This window comes from Chiloscyllium plagiosum, chromosome 12 (genome assembly GCF_004010195.1).
Source record: "Chiloscyllium plagiosum isolate BGI_BamShark_2017 chromosome 12, ASM401019v2, whole genome shotgun sequence".
NCBI lineage: Eukaryota > Metazoa > Chordata > Chondrichthyes > Orectolobiformes > Hemiscylliidae > Chiloscyllium > Chiloscyllium plagiosum.
In genome coordinates this window covers 61,304,006-61,323,760 of record NC_057721.1, presented here as the reverse complement: position 1 = coordinate 61,323,760, position 19,755 = coordinate 61,304,006, and the positions used below count along the sequence as shown (strand labels likewise).

At 38.7% G+C, this 19,755-nt stretch overlaps 1 protein-coding gene across 3 annotated transcripts in view; it reads left to right on the top strand.

The window, feature by feature from the left end:
* The window catches only part of brwd1 (bromodomain and WD repeat domain containing 1), a 213,785-nt gene that overhangs the window by 22,520 nt on the left and 171,510 nt on the right, over nucleotides 1-19,755 (top strand). For all 3 annotated transcript variants that reach the window (XR_006313234.1, XM_043701210.1, XM_043701209.1), the window contains exons 8-12: nucleotides 6,928-7,149; nucleotides 8,115-8,215; nucleotides 10,042-10,112; nucleotides 12,930-13,030; nucleotides 18,981-19,021. Coding sequence is in view for 2 of the 3 variants with exons in the window: in XM_043701210.1 (XP_043557145.1) it covers nucleotides 6,928-7,149; nucleotides 8,115-8,215; nucleotides 10,042-10,112; nucleotides 12,930-13,030; nucleotides 18,981-19,021 (536 nt within the window). In the remaining variant the exon portion in view is untranslated. The remainder of the gene's footprint in view (nucleotides 1-6,927; nucleotides 7,150-8,114; nucleotides 8,216-10,041; nucleotides 10,113-12,929; nucleotides 13,031-18,980; nucleotides 19,022-19,755) is intronic.

Below are 19,755 nucleotides of genomic sequence, written 5' to 3'. Positions count from 1 at the left end.
GGAGTATTAGAAGTCTCCTATGTGAAAAGTACATGGTTAAGTATACTCTAAGGTGTACTTCGAGAGACAATGCAGCATTGGCGAGCAGAAACTGACAGCCAAGTTCCATATTGATGGAGACAGTACGACATGAACCCAAGATCACAATTGAGGCTATGTCTGACCCCACCATACTGTTCTGTAAAATCTTCCTTACTATTGTGTTTTGACGTCATCACCTTGATAATGTATGATCTCTCTACCTTAATTAGTTTGTACAGTTTTGGATTACTTGGGTTAGATCTTCATGCAACTCTCATACCTAGCATGTTATTTCAGTCATTTGGTTTGTTTCCACCTTATTTTTAATTTTTTATAATTATCTCTCTGCCTCATTTGATCGGATTATAGGTCATCCCTTCACTTGTTAGTCAGCTGTTGACACTTTTCTCACTGTGTGATATTCTTGATCACCTGCAGAGACATATTATTCAACCTGTTGACATTGCACTCTCACCATTTGTATGATCTTTTGATCTCTCTGATAAAGTCCGTGCCTGGGTGCTCTCTTCATTCACCTGATGAAGGGGCAGCGCTATGAAAGCTTGTGATTTCAAATAAACTTGTTGGACTATCATCTGGTGTCATGTGCCTTTTGATCTAGTCAAAAAATGTGCAGTCTAGGTGCATTAGCCATGGGAAATACAGAACTATTGGGATAGGGTGGGGGGTTTGGATCTGTGGACTCGATGGGCCAAATGGCCTGCTTCTATGCTGTTGGCATTCTATAATTTTATACCAGACATCTAATTTTCACAAGAAACCGGACAAATCCAGTATGGCCAATTTCTGACCCATCATAGGTGTCGCACCAAAAACACTCAAGAAACTCAAAACCATCCAGGACAAAGCAACTTGCACGATTGGCTTGCATTCACTCCCTCTAGCATCAACACAGTGGCATCAATGTGTACCATCTACGAGATGAACACAACAACTTACCAAAGCTCCTGTGATGTCTTCCAAACCTGTGACCACCTCCATGTAGAAGAACAAGAATAGCACATACTTGAGAACATCTGCAAGTTCCCCTCCAAACCATGCATCATCCTGACTTGGAACTATATTGCTGTTTTTTTTTCGCTGTCATTACGTCAGAATTCTGGAAATCCCTCCCTTACGACACTGCATGCATCTACAGCACATGGACTGCTGCATTCAAGAAGGCAGCTCACCACAACCTTACTGTCCCTTTTTAGGGATGTGCAATGAATACTTTATGCAGCAATGCTCCGACTCCCTGAGTGAATAAAAGCAAAATAATCAGAAGAGTAATGGAAGTATCATTGACCGTTCTATCCAAAGGGATTTACTATGTGGTGCTCAGTTTGGTGCAACCTTGTTCCAAACATGAATAAAAGAACTGAAATCCAAAGGCAAAGTTAGAGCGACTTGCTTGACATTAAGGGAGCTTTTGACCATTTGTGGCATCAAGAATTCTTAACAAAATTCATGTCCGTTAGAATTTGTGTAAAACTCTTTCCACTGATTGGAGTTATAGTTACCTAGCACAAACGTTGATGGCTGTGACTACTGAATGCCAATCATCTCAGCCTCGACATTGCTGTGAGCGTTCCTCAGTAGCATCCTAGCCTCAACCATCTTCACCTGCTTCATCCGTCGCCTTCATGAGGTCAGAACCAGAGATGATGTTTGACCAGTTGCACTTCCTTAAACAGCAAAACATTCTATGCTATATATAGCAATACCAGCAAACACTTAAACTTGTGATGAAGTGATGGGTAACATTCGCGCAACACAAGTGCTAGTGCATGATTCAGTACTGTAGCACGCCAAGCCACCTTCAACAACCCCTTCCAAATCTGCAACATCTATCACTCAGAACAATTTCCCCTCCATTTAACATGCTGCCCTGACTTTGAATTTTCTTGCCTTTCCTTTTACTGTTGTTGGGTTTAAACTCTGAAATTCCTTGCACCTTCCTTACAGCACTGTGGGTGTCCCTGCACCATATGTGCAGAGGTTGAAGAATATGCCTCGCGATCACCACCTTAAGAGGAATTGGCGAGATGGAAAACCATTGCATACTTGCATCCATAAATGAATTTTAAAGAAACTGATGTAGACACTATAGTGTGAAACACATACATTTTAATTTCTTTATTTTCAATCTCTCTAGCAAATGAGAAAAATTAGTTGCTCAAATGTTGAACTGTCAACAACATAAAATTAGCATGATATTTCTCATGGAGACAAAAGTAAAATGGGGCTAAAGGTTGAAGTAAATATAAAACCAGAACTGCATCTATATAACAGAGCTATATAGATATCTATTGTGAATCTGTCAGACAAAATGCACGTCAAATTAATGAAACTTGGGTGATGAGAATATCATGTTTGTATTCATCGGGAGTGAAATACTGAAAGAAAAACTACAATAATCTCAATCTGTTGTTATTTGGGGTAGGCAGAAGTTCGATGATTGTAGATTTTTGGTGATTTAGTGCACTTTCAAGGATTAGTTTGAATATGAAAAGGGATTTGTTGTGATCTCTTTCATTGTCTGTTATGTGACAGTTATTTAAAGCTAGTTTAGGGTAAAATCATGTAAATTAGGACACGGTAGGGATATCGTATCATTGGTTCCAGACCTCCAACTTGATAAATCTAATTATTTATAGGACGATACAAATAATGATATAGAGGACTTGGCTAAAGCAGGTAAGACTGTTGATTCTATAAATGGAATACTGCTTTTTGGAATTGTGATACCTGGCATGGTAGATGCTAACTTATATGGTAGAAATACAATCTTGGCTACAGAAGGACTCTCTAATGAAAATCATGTGTGAGAAAGCTAAAATTGGATAATTTGTTACTTGAAATCTGAATTTCTTTACACGCAAGACATGGGCATCGCTGATTGTACAAGTATTTATTTCTCGTCCCTAGTTGCCCTTGAGAAAGTGATGATGAGCTGCCTCCTTGTACTACTGCAGTCCATATGCTTTCAGTTGACCCACAATGTCCTTAGGGAGGATTGATTTTGATTCAGTCAACTGCTTTTTGTATAAAAGTGCTTGTTTTTATAATTGTCCTTTTCGTGGGATGTGGGTATCGGATGATATTGAAATACAAGACTCTGAGGAGACTTGACTGGGTAAATTTGTGTAAAGTAAAAAATAAGTCCCACTCAACTCTGAGAATAGGAGAGATTTCTTCGGAGGGTTGTTAATCCTTGGATTTTTTAAATGTCAGAACAGTTGAGGCTGTTTTATTGAATATTCAAGACAGAATTTGACATTTTTGTTACCCACAAGGGAGTGGAAAGTTAGCTGGGGAAAAGGGTGTGCAAGCAAGAAAATGGAGTTCAGGGGGCAATTAGATTAGTCATGATACAATTAAATGAATGGTTTGGATTGAGAGCCAAATGACCAACTTGTGCGTTTGATTCGTAGAATCACAGAATTATTATTGTGCAGAAGGAGACCATTTTGCCCCTCACATCTGTACTGGTTCTGTTACCTAATGACCATCTCCTGCCTTTTCCCAGTATCCCTGCACCTCAAGTTCTTAAGAAAACTGTTTGAGTGGGGCCAACTGAGTCGTTCCTATGGAGAACTTGCATTGATACAAGGAACTGAATGCCATCTGTTTTAAATTAATTCTATAATTTAGTTGATGGAATTTATATTTAAATTTGAATGGTTGGCCTGAACCTTCTCATTTTTGCTTTAAATAGCTGCATTTCATGAATCCTTAAGTTAACATCTGAACTCTGTCTGATTTCTCTGCTGTCTGTTGTTTGGGAGAGTATTTTAGAAGATATGTTCCCAATATCTAATAACAAGAATGTCTGAACATCTGAATTGAATTGAATTGAATTTATTGTCATGTGTACCGAGGCAGAGCGGAAAGCTTTGTCTTCCAAGCAATACAGGCAGATCACATAGTTAAATAGCATAGATAAGTAAATAATAGGTAAACAGCGGCAAAACAAAAATACAGGTACTGGCGAATGCTAGGAGTTTGAGTCCAATCGGTATTCCAATAACAGTAGAGTAGAAACTGTTTCGAAACTGGCTGGTGCATGTGTTCAAGCTTCTGTACCTTCTCCCCAATAGTAGAAGTTGTAGAAAAGCATTACCAGGATGGGATGGATTTTTGAGAATGCTGGCAGCCTTTCCTTGACAGCAGGCCTGGTAGATAGATTCTATAGATAGGAGGTTGGCCTTTGTAATTGCCAGCAGAATTCACCACTCTGTAAGTGTCTCCAATCTTGAATGGTAGAGTAGTGATACATCCAGACATGCCAAATTTTCTCAGCTGCCTGAGGAAGAAGAGACATTGTTGGGTCATTGTAACCACTGCATCCACATGATGAGTCCAAGAAAGCTGCTTGCTGATGACCACTCCCAGGATCTTGACACACTCAACTCGTTCCACCTCTGTGCTGTTAACGTGTAGGGGGGCATGAGTAACATCGCACTGAAAGTTAATGATGAGTTCTTTGGTTTTGCTGACATTGAGAGCTAGGTTGTTCTCAGTGCCCCATTTTTCCAGGTCTTCCACCTTCCGTCTGTAGCCTGTTTTGTCACTAGCTGAGATTCGACTGACTATGGTGGTGTCACCTGCAAACTTGTAAATGGCATTAGTCTGGTATTTGGTGACACAGTCATGGGTATACAGCAAGTACAGTAGGGAGCTGAGTATGTACCCCCTGGGGGTTCCACTGTTGAGTGTTAGTGCGGATGAAATATTGTGCCTAATATTCACTGATTGTGGCATGTGGGTCAGGAAACTGAGGATTCAGTTGCAGAGAGTGGGGCTTAGTCCAAGATCACTAAGTTTAGTAATTAGTCTCAAGGGGATGATAATGTTGAAGGCTGAACTGTAGTCAGAGTAGGATTCTTGTTCTTGGTGTCAAGATGTTCTTGGGAGGAATGAAGGGCAAGTGATTATGGCATCTGACATGAATCAGTTGGTCTGATAGGCAAATTGAAGTGGATCAAGAGTAGTGGGGAGGCTGGAGTTGATTTAATACCATGACCAACCTTTCAAAGCACTTCATGACCATTGAAGTTCGGGCCACTGGGTGGTAGTGATTGAGACATGCTGTGTGAACTTTCTTAGGCACAGGGCTAATGTTGGCCCTCTTGAAACAAGCAGGGACAGTGGCCTGCTGCAGGGAGTGGTTGATCATTTCCAAGGAGACCTCTGCCAGTTGATCTGCGCATGCTCTGATTGCACGGCCTGGTACTCCATCTGGTTCCATCACTTTGCTTGGATTCACACGAAGGAAAACTGATCTGACCTTTGATACAGTGACTGTTGGGATAGGTTTGTCAGGGCTTGTCGGAATAGGTGTTACCTCTCTGCATAGAAGGCATTGAGTCGATCTGGGAGGGCTGTGTCATCGTCTGCTATCTTGCACTGTCTCTTTTGAGAACCTGTGATGTCATTCAGACATTGCCTGGGTGACTGTCTGGGTCTCTAGTTTGAGTCGGTATTGGTCCTTCGCTCTCTTAATGGCCCTGTGCAGGCCATACTTGGATTCCTTATGGTTGAGTGGGTCTCCTGATCTGAAGATCTTATGCCTGGCTTTTAGCAGGTTCTGTATGTCCTGGTTCATCCAGGGTTTCCTGTTGGGAACACGCGGATTGACTTCCTCGGTATGCAGTCCTCCACACAATTGCTGGTAAAGTCTGTGACGGTGGTGGCAAATTCGTCCAAGGTACCTGCGGACTGTTTGAACATGGTCCAATCATCTGATTCCAGACAGCACCAGAGTTGATCCTCTGCCTCTTCCGACCAGTACTGGACCTGTATCTGTGAGGGGGTCTCCTGTTGAGCTTTTGCCTGTTGGCACGGAGAAGAAACAAGGCATTGTGATCGGAGTTCCCAATATGAGGGCGGGGGATGGAGCGGTCGGCATCTTTCACAGTGGTATAGCAGTGGTCTAAAATGTTTGGGCCCCTGGTGGTGCACGTAATTTTCTGGTAGTACTTGGGCAACATCTTCCTTAGATTGGCTTGATTGAAGTCACCAGTTACAATAAACAGGGCCTCAGGGTGTTCCGTCTCCAGGGTGTTAGTGGTGGAGTATAGCACATCCAGAGCTTTCTCAACCTTTGCTTGTGGTATGTACACAGCAGTTAGTATAGTAGTGGTAAATTCCCGTGATAGATAGAAGGGGCGGCATTTGGTCGTGAGAAATTCAAGGTTTGGGGAGCAATGGCTGCCCAGGGTTGCCATGCCCGTGCACCACAAGTTGTTGATTAGCAAGCAAACCCCTCCACCCTTTAATTGGAAAGAGACATACAAGTCCAGTCCCTTTTAATTTGAGTCGCAGTCATGTTAATTCTGATAGAGATTTCTTGTTAACTGAAGTCATCTTTTAATATTACCCTACAAACTTGTTTTTGGACATTAGTATAAACTATAATTTCATCATTTGAAAGAAGTTTTCATAAAATGAACCAGAAGGGATTTTTCTGATAATTAACAATGGTTTCATTGTCATCATTAAACTCTTCCAGATTTTTATTGCATTCAAATTAGATCATTTGCCATGGTGGGACTTGAACTCAGATCCCAGAACATCATCTAGTCTCCAGGTTAATAGCCTAGCAGGAATATCACTACACCATCTCTACTTCCTCAGCTAAGGTTTGATTTGAACACCATGTTATAAATACATTGAATTTTGAAGTATTTATTTTTTCAAATGTTTCATGCCCTGCTTCAGTTTTTACCTTGTAAGGTGTAATATTCAAATATTATTTCAATAATTTAGATTACTGCAGTAGATTAAAATTGTTCAGAATTACAAGGATGGAAAATTTAGTGATGTTATATTCAGGAGAGTTAGAAAGCTCAACAGTATTTAGATGATAAAATATGTAATAAAAATTTGTTTATGCTCCAGGGCTCTGATGACTGTCTGGTAAAAATTTGGGCCACACATACTGGTCGATTACTGTCCACCCTACGTGGCCACTCCACTGAGATTTCTGACATGGCTGTAAATTATGAGAACACTATGCTAGCTGCTGGCAGCTGTGATAAACTGATTCGGGTTTGGTGCTTGAGAACATGTGCTCCAGTAGCTGTGCTGCAAGGGCACACAGGATCCATTACTTCTCTGCAGGTAAATGTTATATTGTTAAAATTATGCAACTTCAACAGGTGTAAATTTTCTTGCTTATACAGGCAGTCCCCAGATTACAAATGGTTTCTATTATTGAGTATGTTTCTAAGTTGATTTGTACGCAAGTCAAACATGATACAGTATGGTATGAAATAGCTGTTCGTAAATATAGGCAAATGTTCACATGTCGAATCTTTAAAACTAATTATAATACACCCCTTCATGGGATCTCATCCTGAACAATGAGGAGTTCATGAGTTAGATCTTCGAAAATTAGGGCCTGGCTGCATGTGTAATCTGTGTTCATTCATGTTCTTACAGATTTTAACTCTGTCTTGAGTCCTACCATTGCACTTCTGTTGTTAGATTGTTATCAGAATTGTGGAACAATGTTGCTTTATTGACCTGAGCTCATACATACTGATTTTAGCAAGTTAGCACAACTATTTGACCTCTGAAAGAGTTAAGTTCTGCCATGCAGTGATACAAAGAGTGCATTATTTATGTTTAAAACTTTGATATGTTTTAAATACTATTGTTTCTGCTGAATAAATTTAGAAGGCTAATTGATAGTGAAGGAGCCTGAACATTATGCATGTATTTTAAATGTAGGCTTCTGCATGTGTGCACACTTTTTTTTTTACTGGTCTCTGACTCTACTGCTCTGTACAATTGTTACCATAATTATTTTTAAGACCAGGTATTATTTGTGCTTAAACTCAATTTTTCTGTATATACATGTTATTGAATGCAGCTATCTTTTCTCAAAATTAGAAATTTAGTTAACTGTTTTATTTGAGACTTGTGAACTAGTGTGGTTAAGAATATTTATATGAATCTCTTGTTCAATAAATAATGGAAGGAAGTTATTTTGAGCTGACAGATCAATTCCTAATGTAGATTTTTAAAACCTGATTGAAAATATAATGGTACCGGTATTTTGCCTCTCTCTCCATTTATTTTAGTTTAGTCCTATGGGTAAAGGTTCAGTCCGGTACATGGCTTCCACAGGATCTGATGGGAGTGTTTGTTTTTGGCAATGGGATCCAAATACCCTGAAGTTTAAGTAAGTTTTCATAAATATTGCTCAGTGATTTAAACACTTGAGTGAAACTATATTTACAGTTGCTTTTTGCCAATTCTTTAAGTACAGAAATAAAATTGCAAAGTACTGTTTTCAGAACTCAGACGTGTTCCATTAAGCATGCAGAAATAAGTTTGTGAATCAAGTTCTACTTGAAATTCTTTTAAAAGTTTAATTTTTGCTATTTGGGAATGTTGTCTTTCCATTCCTTTTTTAAAGCTTTGTATTTAGTGGTCTAACTTGTAAAAATGTTCTGTTTCAAATAGTTATATTTTGAAGTTAGGATTTTAAATGTTATGTTTTAAAAGATGATTTCCATTCGTCTTCATAACTAAGATATAGGATGACATCTGAGAGCTTTGTAGTGGTAGCTTTGCTAAATCGAACGCTTTAAAAAAAATTATGTCTGAGCACTTACTAATGTAATTTGTCATGAATATGTTGGTGTCAATGCATTGGGCTACATTTTGCAATTAGTGTGAAGCATTGTCATTTACAGCCAACCTTCACTAAAGCTTTTTAAAAAGGTTTTATATTTTCAGCAGCATGATTTTCAATATTCCTGAGGCAATTTAAATCTAGTGTCATGTCAGTGGTATTTCCAGGCATCAGCTGCAGTGCTGTTAGCAAGTAACCCATTGAAGTCATCTTGCAGGCAGTATATTGACAATTTGAAAGCATTGAATTGCTTCACTTTTATTAAGGTAATGCAACATGTGACTGGTTGGATTTATATGAGAGCTTAAAATGAATATATTTAAACAAAATAAGTAATATTTGGAATATGGAGAAGATCGACATTCCATAAACACAAAATTAATTTTACTGCGTTGCTGAGGGTGTTTAGCAGGAATTGTGAATTTTGTATACTGAGAGCATTTTTACATTCTTAGTGTGCGAATGGAAATTCTTTCCAATTTGATAATTTCTAATTAATTGCAGTTTGGAGTGATTGTTCAACAGTGTGCCCTTCGGAGGGGTGTCCTCTCTCTACAGCACCTTCTGGGTTTCTGTATTATTATTCATATTAGCAGGCTGTACGAGTTAGAGTAATTGTGAATACTGTAAATTCTGTCACTATTATCTCTCTGAATTATTGAATTGCTATTGCCCAGAAGGAGGCCATTCAGCCCACAGTGTCCGCAATGGCTTGTGGAATGAGCATCAATACCTTGTGCCAATCCCCTGCTTTTTCTCCGTACATGTTAACTATTATCCAAGTAATAATCCAATGCCCTCTTGAATGGCTCAATTGAACTTGCCTCACCACGCTTCCAGGCAGTGCATTCCATATCCTAACTATTGGCTGTGTAAAAAAGATTTTTTTTTTTTTCATTTCACTCTTAGTTCTTTTGTGGATCACTTTAAATCCATGCCCTATTGTATTTCCTTTTATAAGAGGGAACGGTTTCTCCCTATTAACTCTAGCCTGCGTGTGATTTTGAAACCCTGTGTTAGATCTCCTCTTAGCCACCTTCCTTTGAATGCCAACTATTTTAATTTATCCTCAGAACTGAAGTTTCTCATCCATGGAACCACAATCAAATCATTTCTGACTCTTTGCAATGCATTCATATCTTTTCAGTAGTGTGGTTCCCACAAATATTCACAGTACTGCAGCTGACCATTGAATATGATCAGCTATTGAATATTCAAACTTGGATTGTCTCATTGGCATATAAATCATTCGTGTAATTAACTTGAAAACAAAGTAGTGGTAGAATTTTGTCAGTGAACAAGTCTGTTCTCTTTAAAGCAATTTCTTATTGTTTTAATGTGTTACTCAATATCACCTGCCTTTGTATAAGGAATCAGCCATTGAAGTTTACGGAGCGCTCAAGACCATGTTCTCCAATGATTTGTTCCTCATTCAGCGTTGGTAAGTGACAAAGTCTTTCTGGTTTTTTTTTCTAATTTAAATTAAGTTTTTAAAAAGTACCACAGGCAATTAAATAAGTTGCTGAATTTCTTTGGAATTGACTTTGCAGAGATTTTCTTGGGATACAAGCGTAAATTGATTGAAACTTTGAGAGTCTGGACAAGGGAAGAAATTGCTAAAATTCCCTTATCTGATCATTAAACAGTGTTCTATTAGCAAAGTCTGTCTGTCTGTATGAAACTACATATGGAAATATCTTGATTAATTTCTTGACATTTTTTATTGTCAACATTTACACAAAGGGCGCACTGAGACAGACACTGGATGGCTCCTGTTGTAAAGACATCTCCCAGTATCAAAAGAGTCTAAAGTTATCAGGGTTAGGAAGGAATGTGGAGATCAAGTAATAAATCAGCCAAAACCATATTGAATGGCAGATCAAGGGCCAAATGATTTACTCCTGATTCTAACTCATATGCTCCTAATAACTGCTTTAACAAGTGAAAGGCGAGATAAAAGAGCATGGCCAGCGACTATAATTCTATTCATTTTAAAATAGTGATGGAAAAGGATAGACCAGATCTATAAGTTGAAGTTCTAAATTGGAGGAAGGCTAATTTTGTCAGTATTAGGCAAGAACTTTTGAAAGCTGATTGGGGGCAGATGTTCGCAGGTAAAGGGACGACTGGAAAACGGGAAGCCTTCAGAAATGAGCTACCAGGAGTATATTCCTGTTACGGTGAAAGGAAAGGCTGTTAGGGAATGCTGGATGACTAAAGAAATTGAGGGTTTGGTTAAGAAAAAGAAGGAAGCATATGCCAGGTATCGACAAGATAGATCGAATGAATCCTTAGAAGAGTACAAAGGCTGTAGGAGTATTAGATTAGATTAGATTACATTACAGTGTGGAAACAGGCCCTTCGGCCCAACAAGTCCACACCGACCCGCTGAAGCGCAACCCACCCATACCCCTACATTTACCCCTTACCTAACACTACGGGCAATTTAGCATGGCCAATTCACCTGACATGCACATCTTTGGACTGTGGGAGGAAACCGGAGCACCCGGAGGAAACCCACGCAGACACGGGGAGAACGTGCAAACTCCACACAGTCAGTCGCCTGAGGCGGGAATTGAACCCGGGTCTCTGGTGCTGTGAGGCAGCAGTGCTAACCATTGTGCCACCGTGCCGCCCACAAGTATACTTAAGAGAGAAATCAGTAGGGCAAAAAAAAGGGATATGTGATAGCTTTGACAGGTAGAGTTAAGGAGAATCCAAAGGGTTTTTACAAATACATTAATGACAAAAGGTAATTAAGGAGAGAATAGGGCCAGTGGGCTGAGAAGTGGCAGATGGAGTTTAATTTAGATAAATGTGATGTGCTGCATTTTGGGAAAGCAAATCTTAGCAGGGCTCATACACTTAATGGTAAGGTCTTAAGGAGTGTTGTTGAACAAAGAGACCTTGGAGTGCAGGTTCATAGCTCCTTGACAGTGGAGTCGCAGGTAGATAGGATAGAGAAGAAGGTGTTTAGTATGCTTTCCTTTATTGGTCAGAGTATTGAGTACAGGAGTTGGGAGGTTATGTTGTCGCTGTACAGATATTGGTTAGACCACTTTTGGAATATTGCGTGCAATTCTGGCTTCCTTCCTATTGGAAGGATGTTGTGAAACTTGTAAATCTTTTCTGAACCCTTTCAAGGATGTTGCTAGGGTTGGAGGATTTGAGCTATATGCAGAGGTTGAATAGGCTGGGGCTATTTTCTCAGGGGTGTCGGAGGCTGAGGGTGACCTTTTCAAGATATATAAAATCATGAGGGGCATGGATTGATAAATAGTCCAAGTCTGTTCCCTGGGGTTGGGGATGTCCAGAACTAGAGGGCGTAGGTTTAGGGTAAGAGGGAAAAGGTATAAAAGAGACGTAACGGGCAACTTTTTCACGCAGAGGGTGGTGCATGTATGGAATGAGCTGCCAGAGGAAGTGGTGGAGGCTAGTACAATTGCAACATTTAAAAAGCATCTGGCTGGATATATGAATAGGAAGCGTTTGGAGGGATATAAAGTGGGTGCTGTGCTGACAGGTGGGATGGGATATCTAGTCGGCATGAACGAGTTGGACTAAAGGGTCTGTATCAGTCCTGTCCATCTCTATGACTCTGAGAATACTGCTTTGTCACTGTATTTAATACTGTTAGATTTAGTGATGTTTACTTTTTTTTTACAAAATAAGTTATAATGGGCCAGCTAGTGCCAGATCTAGCACTGTACCTCAAATTTGCTGGAATCCATTTCACTTCGCTTTTCACCTCCTGGCCTTCTGATGAGCTGCCACTGAAAATAAGCCTTTATATAAGCTTTCATCTGCTTTTGTCACTTGTTCAGGCAGACAGCTCCCACCTTCCAGGAGCATTTGGTGGTGCTTGGCTAATTAAACTATTTAAAGCAGAATTGTTTGGCTGCAATGTCAGGACCTGAAATTCATCTGGGTGTCAGCTTCCACCTTCTGAAAAGCTAGCCATTGAAATTTTCTTGTATTGGGCATATGGTTAATTTGTTTTAATTTCAACATGCTCTGTAAGTAGTGGTTTCTCAGTTTTGTTAGTAATTTTCTATGCTGCATAGTCAACTGTTGTCTTAGGATGTTTAGTTTTGATGCTAAATTTTTTGTTACAATTTTGAGATTAGAATACTTCTGTATTGTTCGAGCTGGAGTGGTTATATTTATAAAGATGTTTTGCTTTATTTTTAATCATTGCAGTTAATTGTTGTTCCTGAATACAATTTTGATCTGAAGAATGATGTTTTGTCTTTAAAAGGTGGCATGTTTCTAGCAGCTGGCAGCAGTGATCATATGATCAGAATATATTACATTGGATCTGGAACCCCTGAGAAGATTTCTGAATTAGAATCGCATCTGGTAAAGATGTTATTAAAGTCTCAAAACCAGTTTTATCAGACATTTGTGAATATGAATGACGAGCAGGAGTAGGCCACTTGACACTTCAAGCCTGCTCTGCCATTTGATAAGATTGTGGCTGAACAGATTATGGCCTTAATTCATTTTCCTACCTATTTCTGATAACCTTTGACTCCCATTTTAGTCAAGAATCTATCTACCTCTTGTCTTAAAAATATTCAATGGTGCTATGTCCCACTGCTGTTTGGGAATAGAGTTTCACAGATTTGTGATCCTCAAAGAAAAATCAAATTCCCCTCATCTCAGTCTTAAATGTGAGTGCTATTGATTTTAAACTATCTCCCCTAGTCTAGTCTCTCCCACAACAGGAAACATCCTTTCAGCATCCACTGTATCACTTTCACACAGGATCTTATGTTTTAATTAGATTGCCTTCTGTTCTAAACTCTAATCAATATAGGCCCAGGCTATCCATCTTCCCTCATCAGTTAAATCCTTCATCCCAGGGTACAAATTACATTATTCCTAAAGAAATTCAAAACTGTACAGCTTTCTCGATGTGGCTTCACCATTGCCCTGTACAACTATAGCAAAACATCTCTCTTTTATGTCCTATGCCCCTTGCAATAAGCAACAAGGTGCTATTTGCCTTCTGAATCATTTGCTGTACCTGCTTATTAATTTATGTATTCATGTACTCTGGCATGCAGATCCCTTCATACCTCATCTGTAATCTCTCTCCAGATAGATAATGAGGTGGTTATCTTTTCTTACAAGTGGAAAAGTTCACATTTCCCACACTATACTTCATCTACCAAGTTTTTGTTCACTTTGACAGATCTCTTTATAAACTTATGAGCTCTTATTCTAGTAGTTATCTGTGATGTGGCACCTTACCAAATGCCTTTTCGAAAATGTAAGTACGCACATCATGGGTTCCCTTTTAACTACATATTTTGTTACTTTCTCAGAAGTAAATTAGTCAAGCCTGATTTCACTTTCATAAAGCCCATGTTGATTATGTCTGATTGTATTTTAATTTCTTAGTGTCTCAATTAGTCAATCTCAATAATAGATTTCAGCATTTTTCCTAAGACAGATGTTAAGCCATAACTACTTTTGTTTCTTGGTTATGTCTCCCTCCTTTCTTGAATAGTGGAGTCACATTCACTTTCCAATCCGACGGCATCTTTGTAGAACAGACAATTTTAAAGAAATAAAACCAATGCATCTGCTATCTCAGTAGTCACTTCTTTTACTATTTTAGGATGAAGTCCATTAGGATCTGTGGACTTGTCAGCTTTTGATTCTAATAGTTTCCTTGGTACCCATTCCTTGTAATCGTAGTTGAAAGGAAAAGACACATTTAAAACCTATTTCGGGTATGTTGCTTGTATCCTCTACGGTGAAACAGATACAAAATATCTGTTCAGTTCATCTGATTCATTTTTGTAACTTTCCATGATTAATTCCCTGGATTGCACACCATAGCACCAACAGTCACTAACTTTTTTTATACTTGAATAAAATTGTTTTAATGTCTGTTATTATATCCCTAAATAGCTTTCTCTATTTTAGATTCCCTCGTATTTAAAAACATAGCAACAAATGACTAAAAGACTATATTCTTCTGACGTGTTACTAACTTTCGTGAAATTGCCAGCTTTATCTTTCAAATTAATACATCTTCAACTTTTTTAGTTAGCCATGGATGGTATCACCTTTGCCGAGAACCTTTATTCCTCACTGGAATGTACCAGTGCTAAGTGTTATGAAATATTGCCTTAAATGTCAGTCACTGCATTTTTATTGAACCTGTTCATTAACCTAAATTCCCAGATTATATTAACCAGCTCTTTAATCCTATGCTCATACTTGCTTCCACTCAATTTTAAAGCACTCATCTTCAGTTCACTATTCTCGCAAAACAAAGCCTTTCGTTGTGCCTCACTACATGTGACAATAAATTCAATTCAATTCTCCTTCAAACTAAGTGTTCAGTTATGTTATGACCATTGTTACCTAGGGATGCCCTTGCTATGAAGTCCTGAGCTAATCCTGTCTAGTTGCACAATTGGATCTAGAATTTGGTTCTTGCATGTGGTGTTCTAAGATACTGTTCTGAATGCAGTCTATGAATTCATATTCCAGGCTACCTTTGCTAAACTCATTTCATCTCTCTAGTGCCTGTCCACCAACTAGAAATCCGAAGTGTGATAAAATGTGCCTCACTTGGCTGAATGTGTGCAGCTCTTACAACACTCTAGAGGGTCGATCTCTCTAGGATACAGAGGAAACAGTTCACTTGATTGGTATCCAATCAACCAATTCAACATTAACTCATGTTGCCACAGATGAACAGTGGCTGTGTGTATCCTCGACAAGATGCACTGCAGTCACTTGTCAAGGCTATTTAAACAGTACTGTTCAAACCTGTAACTTCTACTACCTAGAAGGTTAGGGGCAACAGATTCATGGGAACACCACTGCTTACACGTTTGCCATTCTGACTTGGAATTATATTGCTGTTCCTTCATTGTCACTAGGCCAAATTACCAGAAGTTCATTCCAACAGCACCTTGGGTGTCTCGACACCAAAAGAGCTGCTGAAGTTCTAGAAGACAGCTTGCCACCAACAACTTGGGTGTAATTAGAGACCACCCCCCCATTGACAGAGCAACCTTTGTGTCTGTTCCTAGCTTCCTGACTGTTGTGTGAAGGTGCCAGGATCCTATAGAAATCTATTAACCATAATCATGGAACAGCACGTGACTGAAATAACCAAGTATGGGCAGAGTTAAAATAATCTAGATTAGAAAGATTGAGAGAGCACATGGAGATCAATGCAGGAAAATAATATTTTGTCCTTACCTCCTAACTCGAAGATCAGAGTTTGATGTAGTTACGATTATTATGTATAACAGTAATTTGTATTAATGTACAAAAAAAGCCTTCCTTTTGAAGTCTGAGCATGAAGACAGTTCTTGGGTTTTGCTTTCTTCTTAACCAGACTATCTTGAACCCAAATTCCATGTGTTATGGAGCCAAGCAAAAAAACAATTCTTCCAAAATACCATATTCCCTTAAGTATTCAGTTTCTAGTCTTTGTAATCTTGCAGCCATGTTTCACAATGACAGTCAGGTCATATATATTATTTCCATTTGGCCTGTCTACTTTTCTGTTTTGTTGTGAATACTAGTATACTCCGATGCAGAGCCTTTAACTCCGTTATTTTCTCATTTTTGCAGTTTCTGGCCTTATCTGCTCGTGTACTCTTGAGTTTCTATTATGTGTCCCTTCTTGTCATGCTCTGATTAGCATTTCCCTTATTGTTGCTTTTCTCTCTTGTCTTATTTTAATGTATAAGGTATTCCTGCACTTGATCCCTCATCCACACTGTATAGTTTGCTACCTTCTCTATTGCCCTAGTTATACAACTCATCAACATACTGGTGCCAGCATGGTTCAGGTAAAAACTGTCTTGGCGGTATATCTCGCAACTTTTCAATGTACTGGTGCCAGAATCCCATGAATCAAACCTTATTATTCCCAAACCAGTCTTTGATGTAACATATAAATATCTAGTCTTGATTACCCTATGCCGGCTTGCTAATTGTTTAAGTAATTATCGAGAGATTATTGCCTTTGATGTTCCACACTTAATTTAGCCTGTAGACTCTTCCAAGCCACAAGCAGAAATACTTCTTCTAGTCCTACTATGTCGTTTGTACCAAAGCTGATCATGGTCTTCCAGTGCAAGTCCTAAATCCAGGCACTGGGTAAGCAGCATAGCCATCTGGACTCCTACTCTTGGCTGCAGAGAACTGTTTATCCTGATACTCCTGTCCCCGTTACTGTATATACTTGTGTAAAAGTCAAAATTTTTAGACTTTTTTAAGGTTCAATTTACAGGGTCGAGTAATACATGGGTACTAGCTTTAAGGGGCTGAAATTCATGCTGTAGTTCAAAATACTGTATTATTAGCAGAAGTCGATTTGATTGCTCAATTAATCCCAGATAAAGAAGAAAAACAATGAATTACGGTAAAGATAATTACTGGATTTAAAAACAAGAGAAATAAGAATCAATTACTGGGAGGAATTTTTATTTATACCATTATGAAAATTTAACCTGTCAAAGATTCATTGAAACCCTGCATAATCACACTGTTCACCGTCATGACCTGGTATAATGACACACTTAAATCAAAACATTTATTAAATTCTGAATGTGTAAATTCTGAATACTAGAACCTACTCAAATATTGGATTTCATTGCAATAAGTACCAAGCGCCCTGAATTTACCCTAAGACCTAGGAATAGGATTAGGCCATTCAGCCCATCAAGTCTACTCCAATAATCAATATTCAGTAGGATCTTGGCTGATCTGACATTCCTCATGTCCACTTTACTGCCTTTACCTGTAACTTTGATTCTCGTATTGATCAAAATTTAATCAGTCTTGGTCTTAAATATACACAAACATCTGAAATGGTCACACTTACTAATGTGATGTCGTAGAAGCATATAATTTTAAACGTCTGACATACGAGCATGTCCTCTAATTGCGAATGACTCTCTTTTTATATTGTCCTGAATTGTATTTCGATTTGCATACAGATCAACTTGCGAATGGACTCGAGAATGACCCTGTTCGCAACATGAGGATTGCCTGTGCACACACTTATTAGCTATGGTCATTCTAATAAATTTAAGATTGTTTTCAGACACAAGTATAAAAGTAATTAATATTTCATAAAATATTTCAGTTTCATTGCTTAAATTAGATTACACTATATTCATGGTCTCAGGAGGTGAGATATTCTTAGATGTTTGAGTTGACATTTAACCTTTCATCTCTATCTGTTGAGCAGAGTGAAATGATCCCTAGAAAAGGGGAGGAAAAAACTTGGCTATTTCAAATTCAAGATGCAATTTCACCATTTAAGCTGTTGCAATAGATCTGGTTTTAATAGAAATCTAACTACCGTGTAGATTTTCTGTTTAAAAATAGTTTGCATCGTTTTACATAAATATACTTTAATTATGTTAAAGTATATGCTAGCTAGTAGTGTATTTATTAATTAAGGAGTTGTAAGCAAAGACCCTAGTGTCTTGTCTAAATAGAACAGTGATGAAATAGCCAGAGCATTTCTGCGCTTGGTCGTCTCTTCCATGTCTCATGGCACATAAAGCAGCCCAATTCATCCCAAATTTTCGATCCAGCAGATTGTGATCTGAGTTGTTTCATATATCAAAAAACATCTCTTATGTGGGAGGATCATTTATCTTATCAGAGTGGACCAGTGCATGTGTTGGGAGATCACGTTATCGAGGTTTTTGTTCTTCATTATTGCGTGGAATGTCAGTAGCAAGAGATCAGTATTGATTGTCCTTTTCTAAATATCTTTGAATTAAGTGGCTTCCTGATCCTTTCAGCAGGCAGTTATGAGAGTTCCACAATATTGTGACTCAAGAGTCATATATTGGTGAGGACAAGTAAAGATGAGAAATGCTAGTGCCTTGCTGGATGTAAACCTGACATTTTATAACCATTTCCTGTGCTATCAAGGGTTGTCTGCAGTTCATAATGCTGAAATCCATAATGTTCTGGCTTGGGTGTAAATGTGACCTCTAAGCCATTGTTCAAAATCCTTGAAGTGCAAAGCTAGTCAACTAATGACTGATTGGAAAATGGGTGAACAGATTCTTTTGCCAGGTATTGACAAATATTTCAAAAACTTTGCTGTTAGTCTTACATTTTTTAAAATTCTCATTAACAGTTGTTTAAGGGTGACAGTGTATGGTGAGTACATGAAACAATGAATGTTTGGCAGTATGTAAAAAGAGAATGGCAGGTGGCATACTATTTTTAAAACAAACTTACCAATTAACTTTTATTCTGTCTTGATATTTTCTTGCATTTATATTTAATTTCACCCTTTCAGGACAAAGTAGACAGTATTCAGTTCTCCAACAATGGTGACAGGTAAATATTGACTTGGGATTATTAACATGTGAATGTTATGAATATAATATTAAAGCAGTCTGTTTTATAACCTGACTTTGGAAACCCTTCCAAAGGAATATTAATATATCCATGTAAACATCTGGTCTTCTTGGTTTTTTGATTATATTAACTGTCTGTGCACTAAACATGTCAATTTTTAAATATTTATAGTTAAATACCAGCTGAAACCATGTATCACTTTTTTATAGATGTGGAGTTAAAAGTCAGAGAAATGTCACATGTAGGGCAAATTTAAATTTAACAACCGTTGCAAATTAGCTTTGCCCTCCATCCGCCATGACCAGGGCCTCCAAGCCCTCCGTTTTTTTCCTCTCCAGACGTTCCCAACAGTACCCCTCCACTGACACTCTCATTCGTTTGGCCGAACTGGTCCTCACCCTTAACAATTTCTCCTTTGAATCCTCCCACTTCCTCCAGACCAAACGGGTAGCCATGGGCACACGTATGGGCCCCAGCTAGGCCTGTCTCTTTGTTGGCTACGTAGAACAGTTGATCTTCCATAATTACACCGGCACCACTCCCCACCACTTCCTCCGCTACATTGATGACTGCATTGGCGCCACCTCGTGCTCCCACGAGGAGGTTGAGCAATTCATCAACTTCACCAAAACATTCCACCCTGACCTTAAATTTACCTGGACCATCTCCGACACCTGGCTCCCCTTCCTGGACCTCTCCATCTCCAATAATGA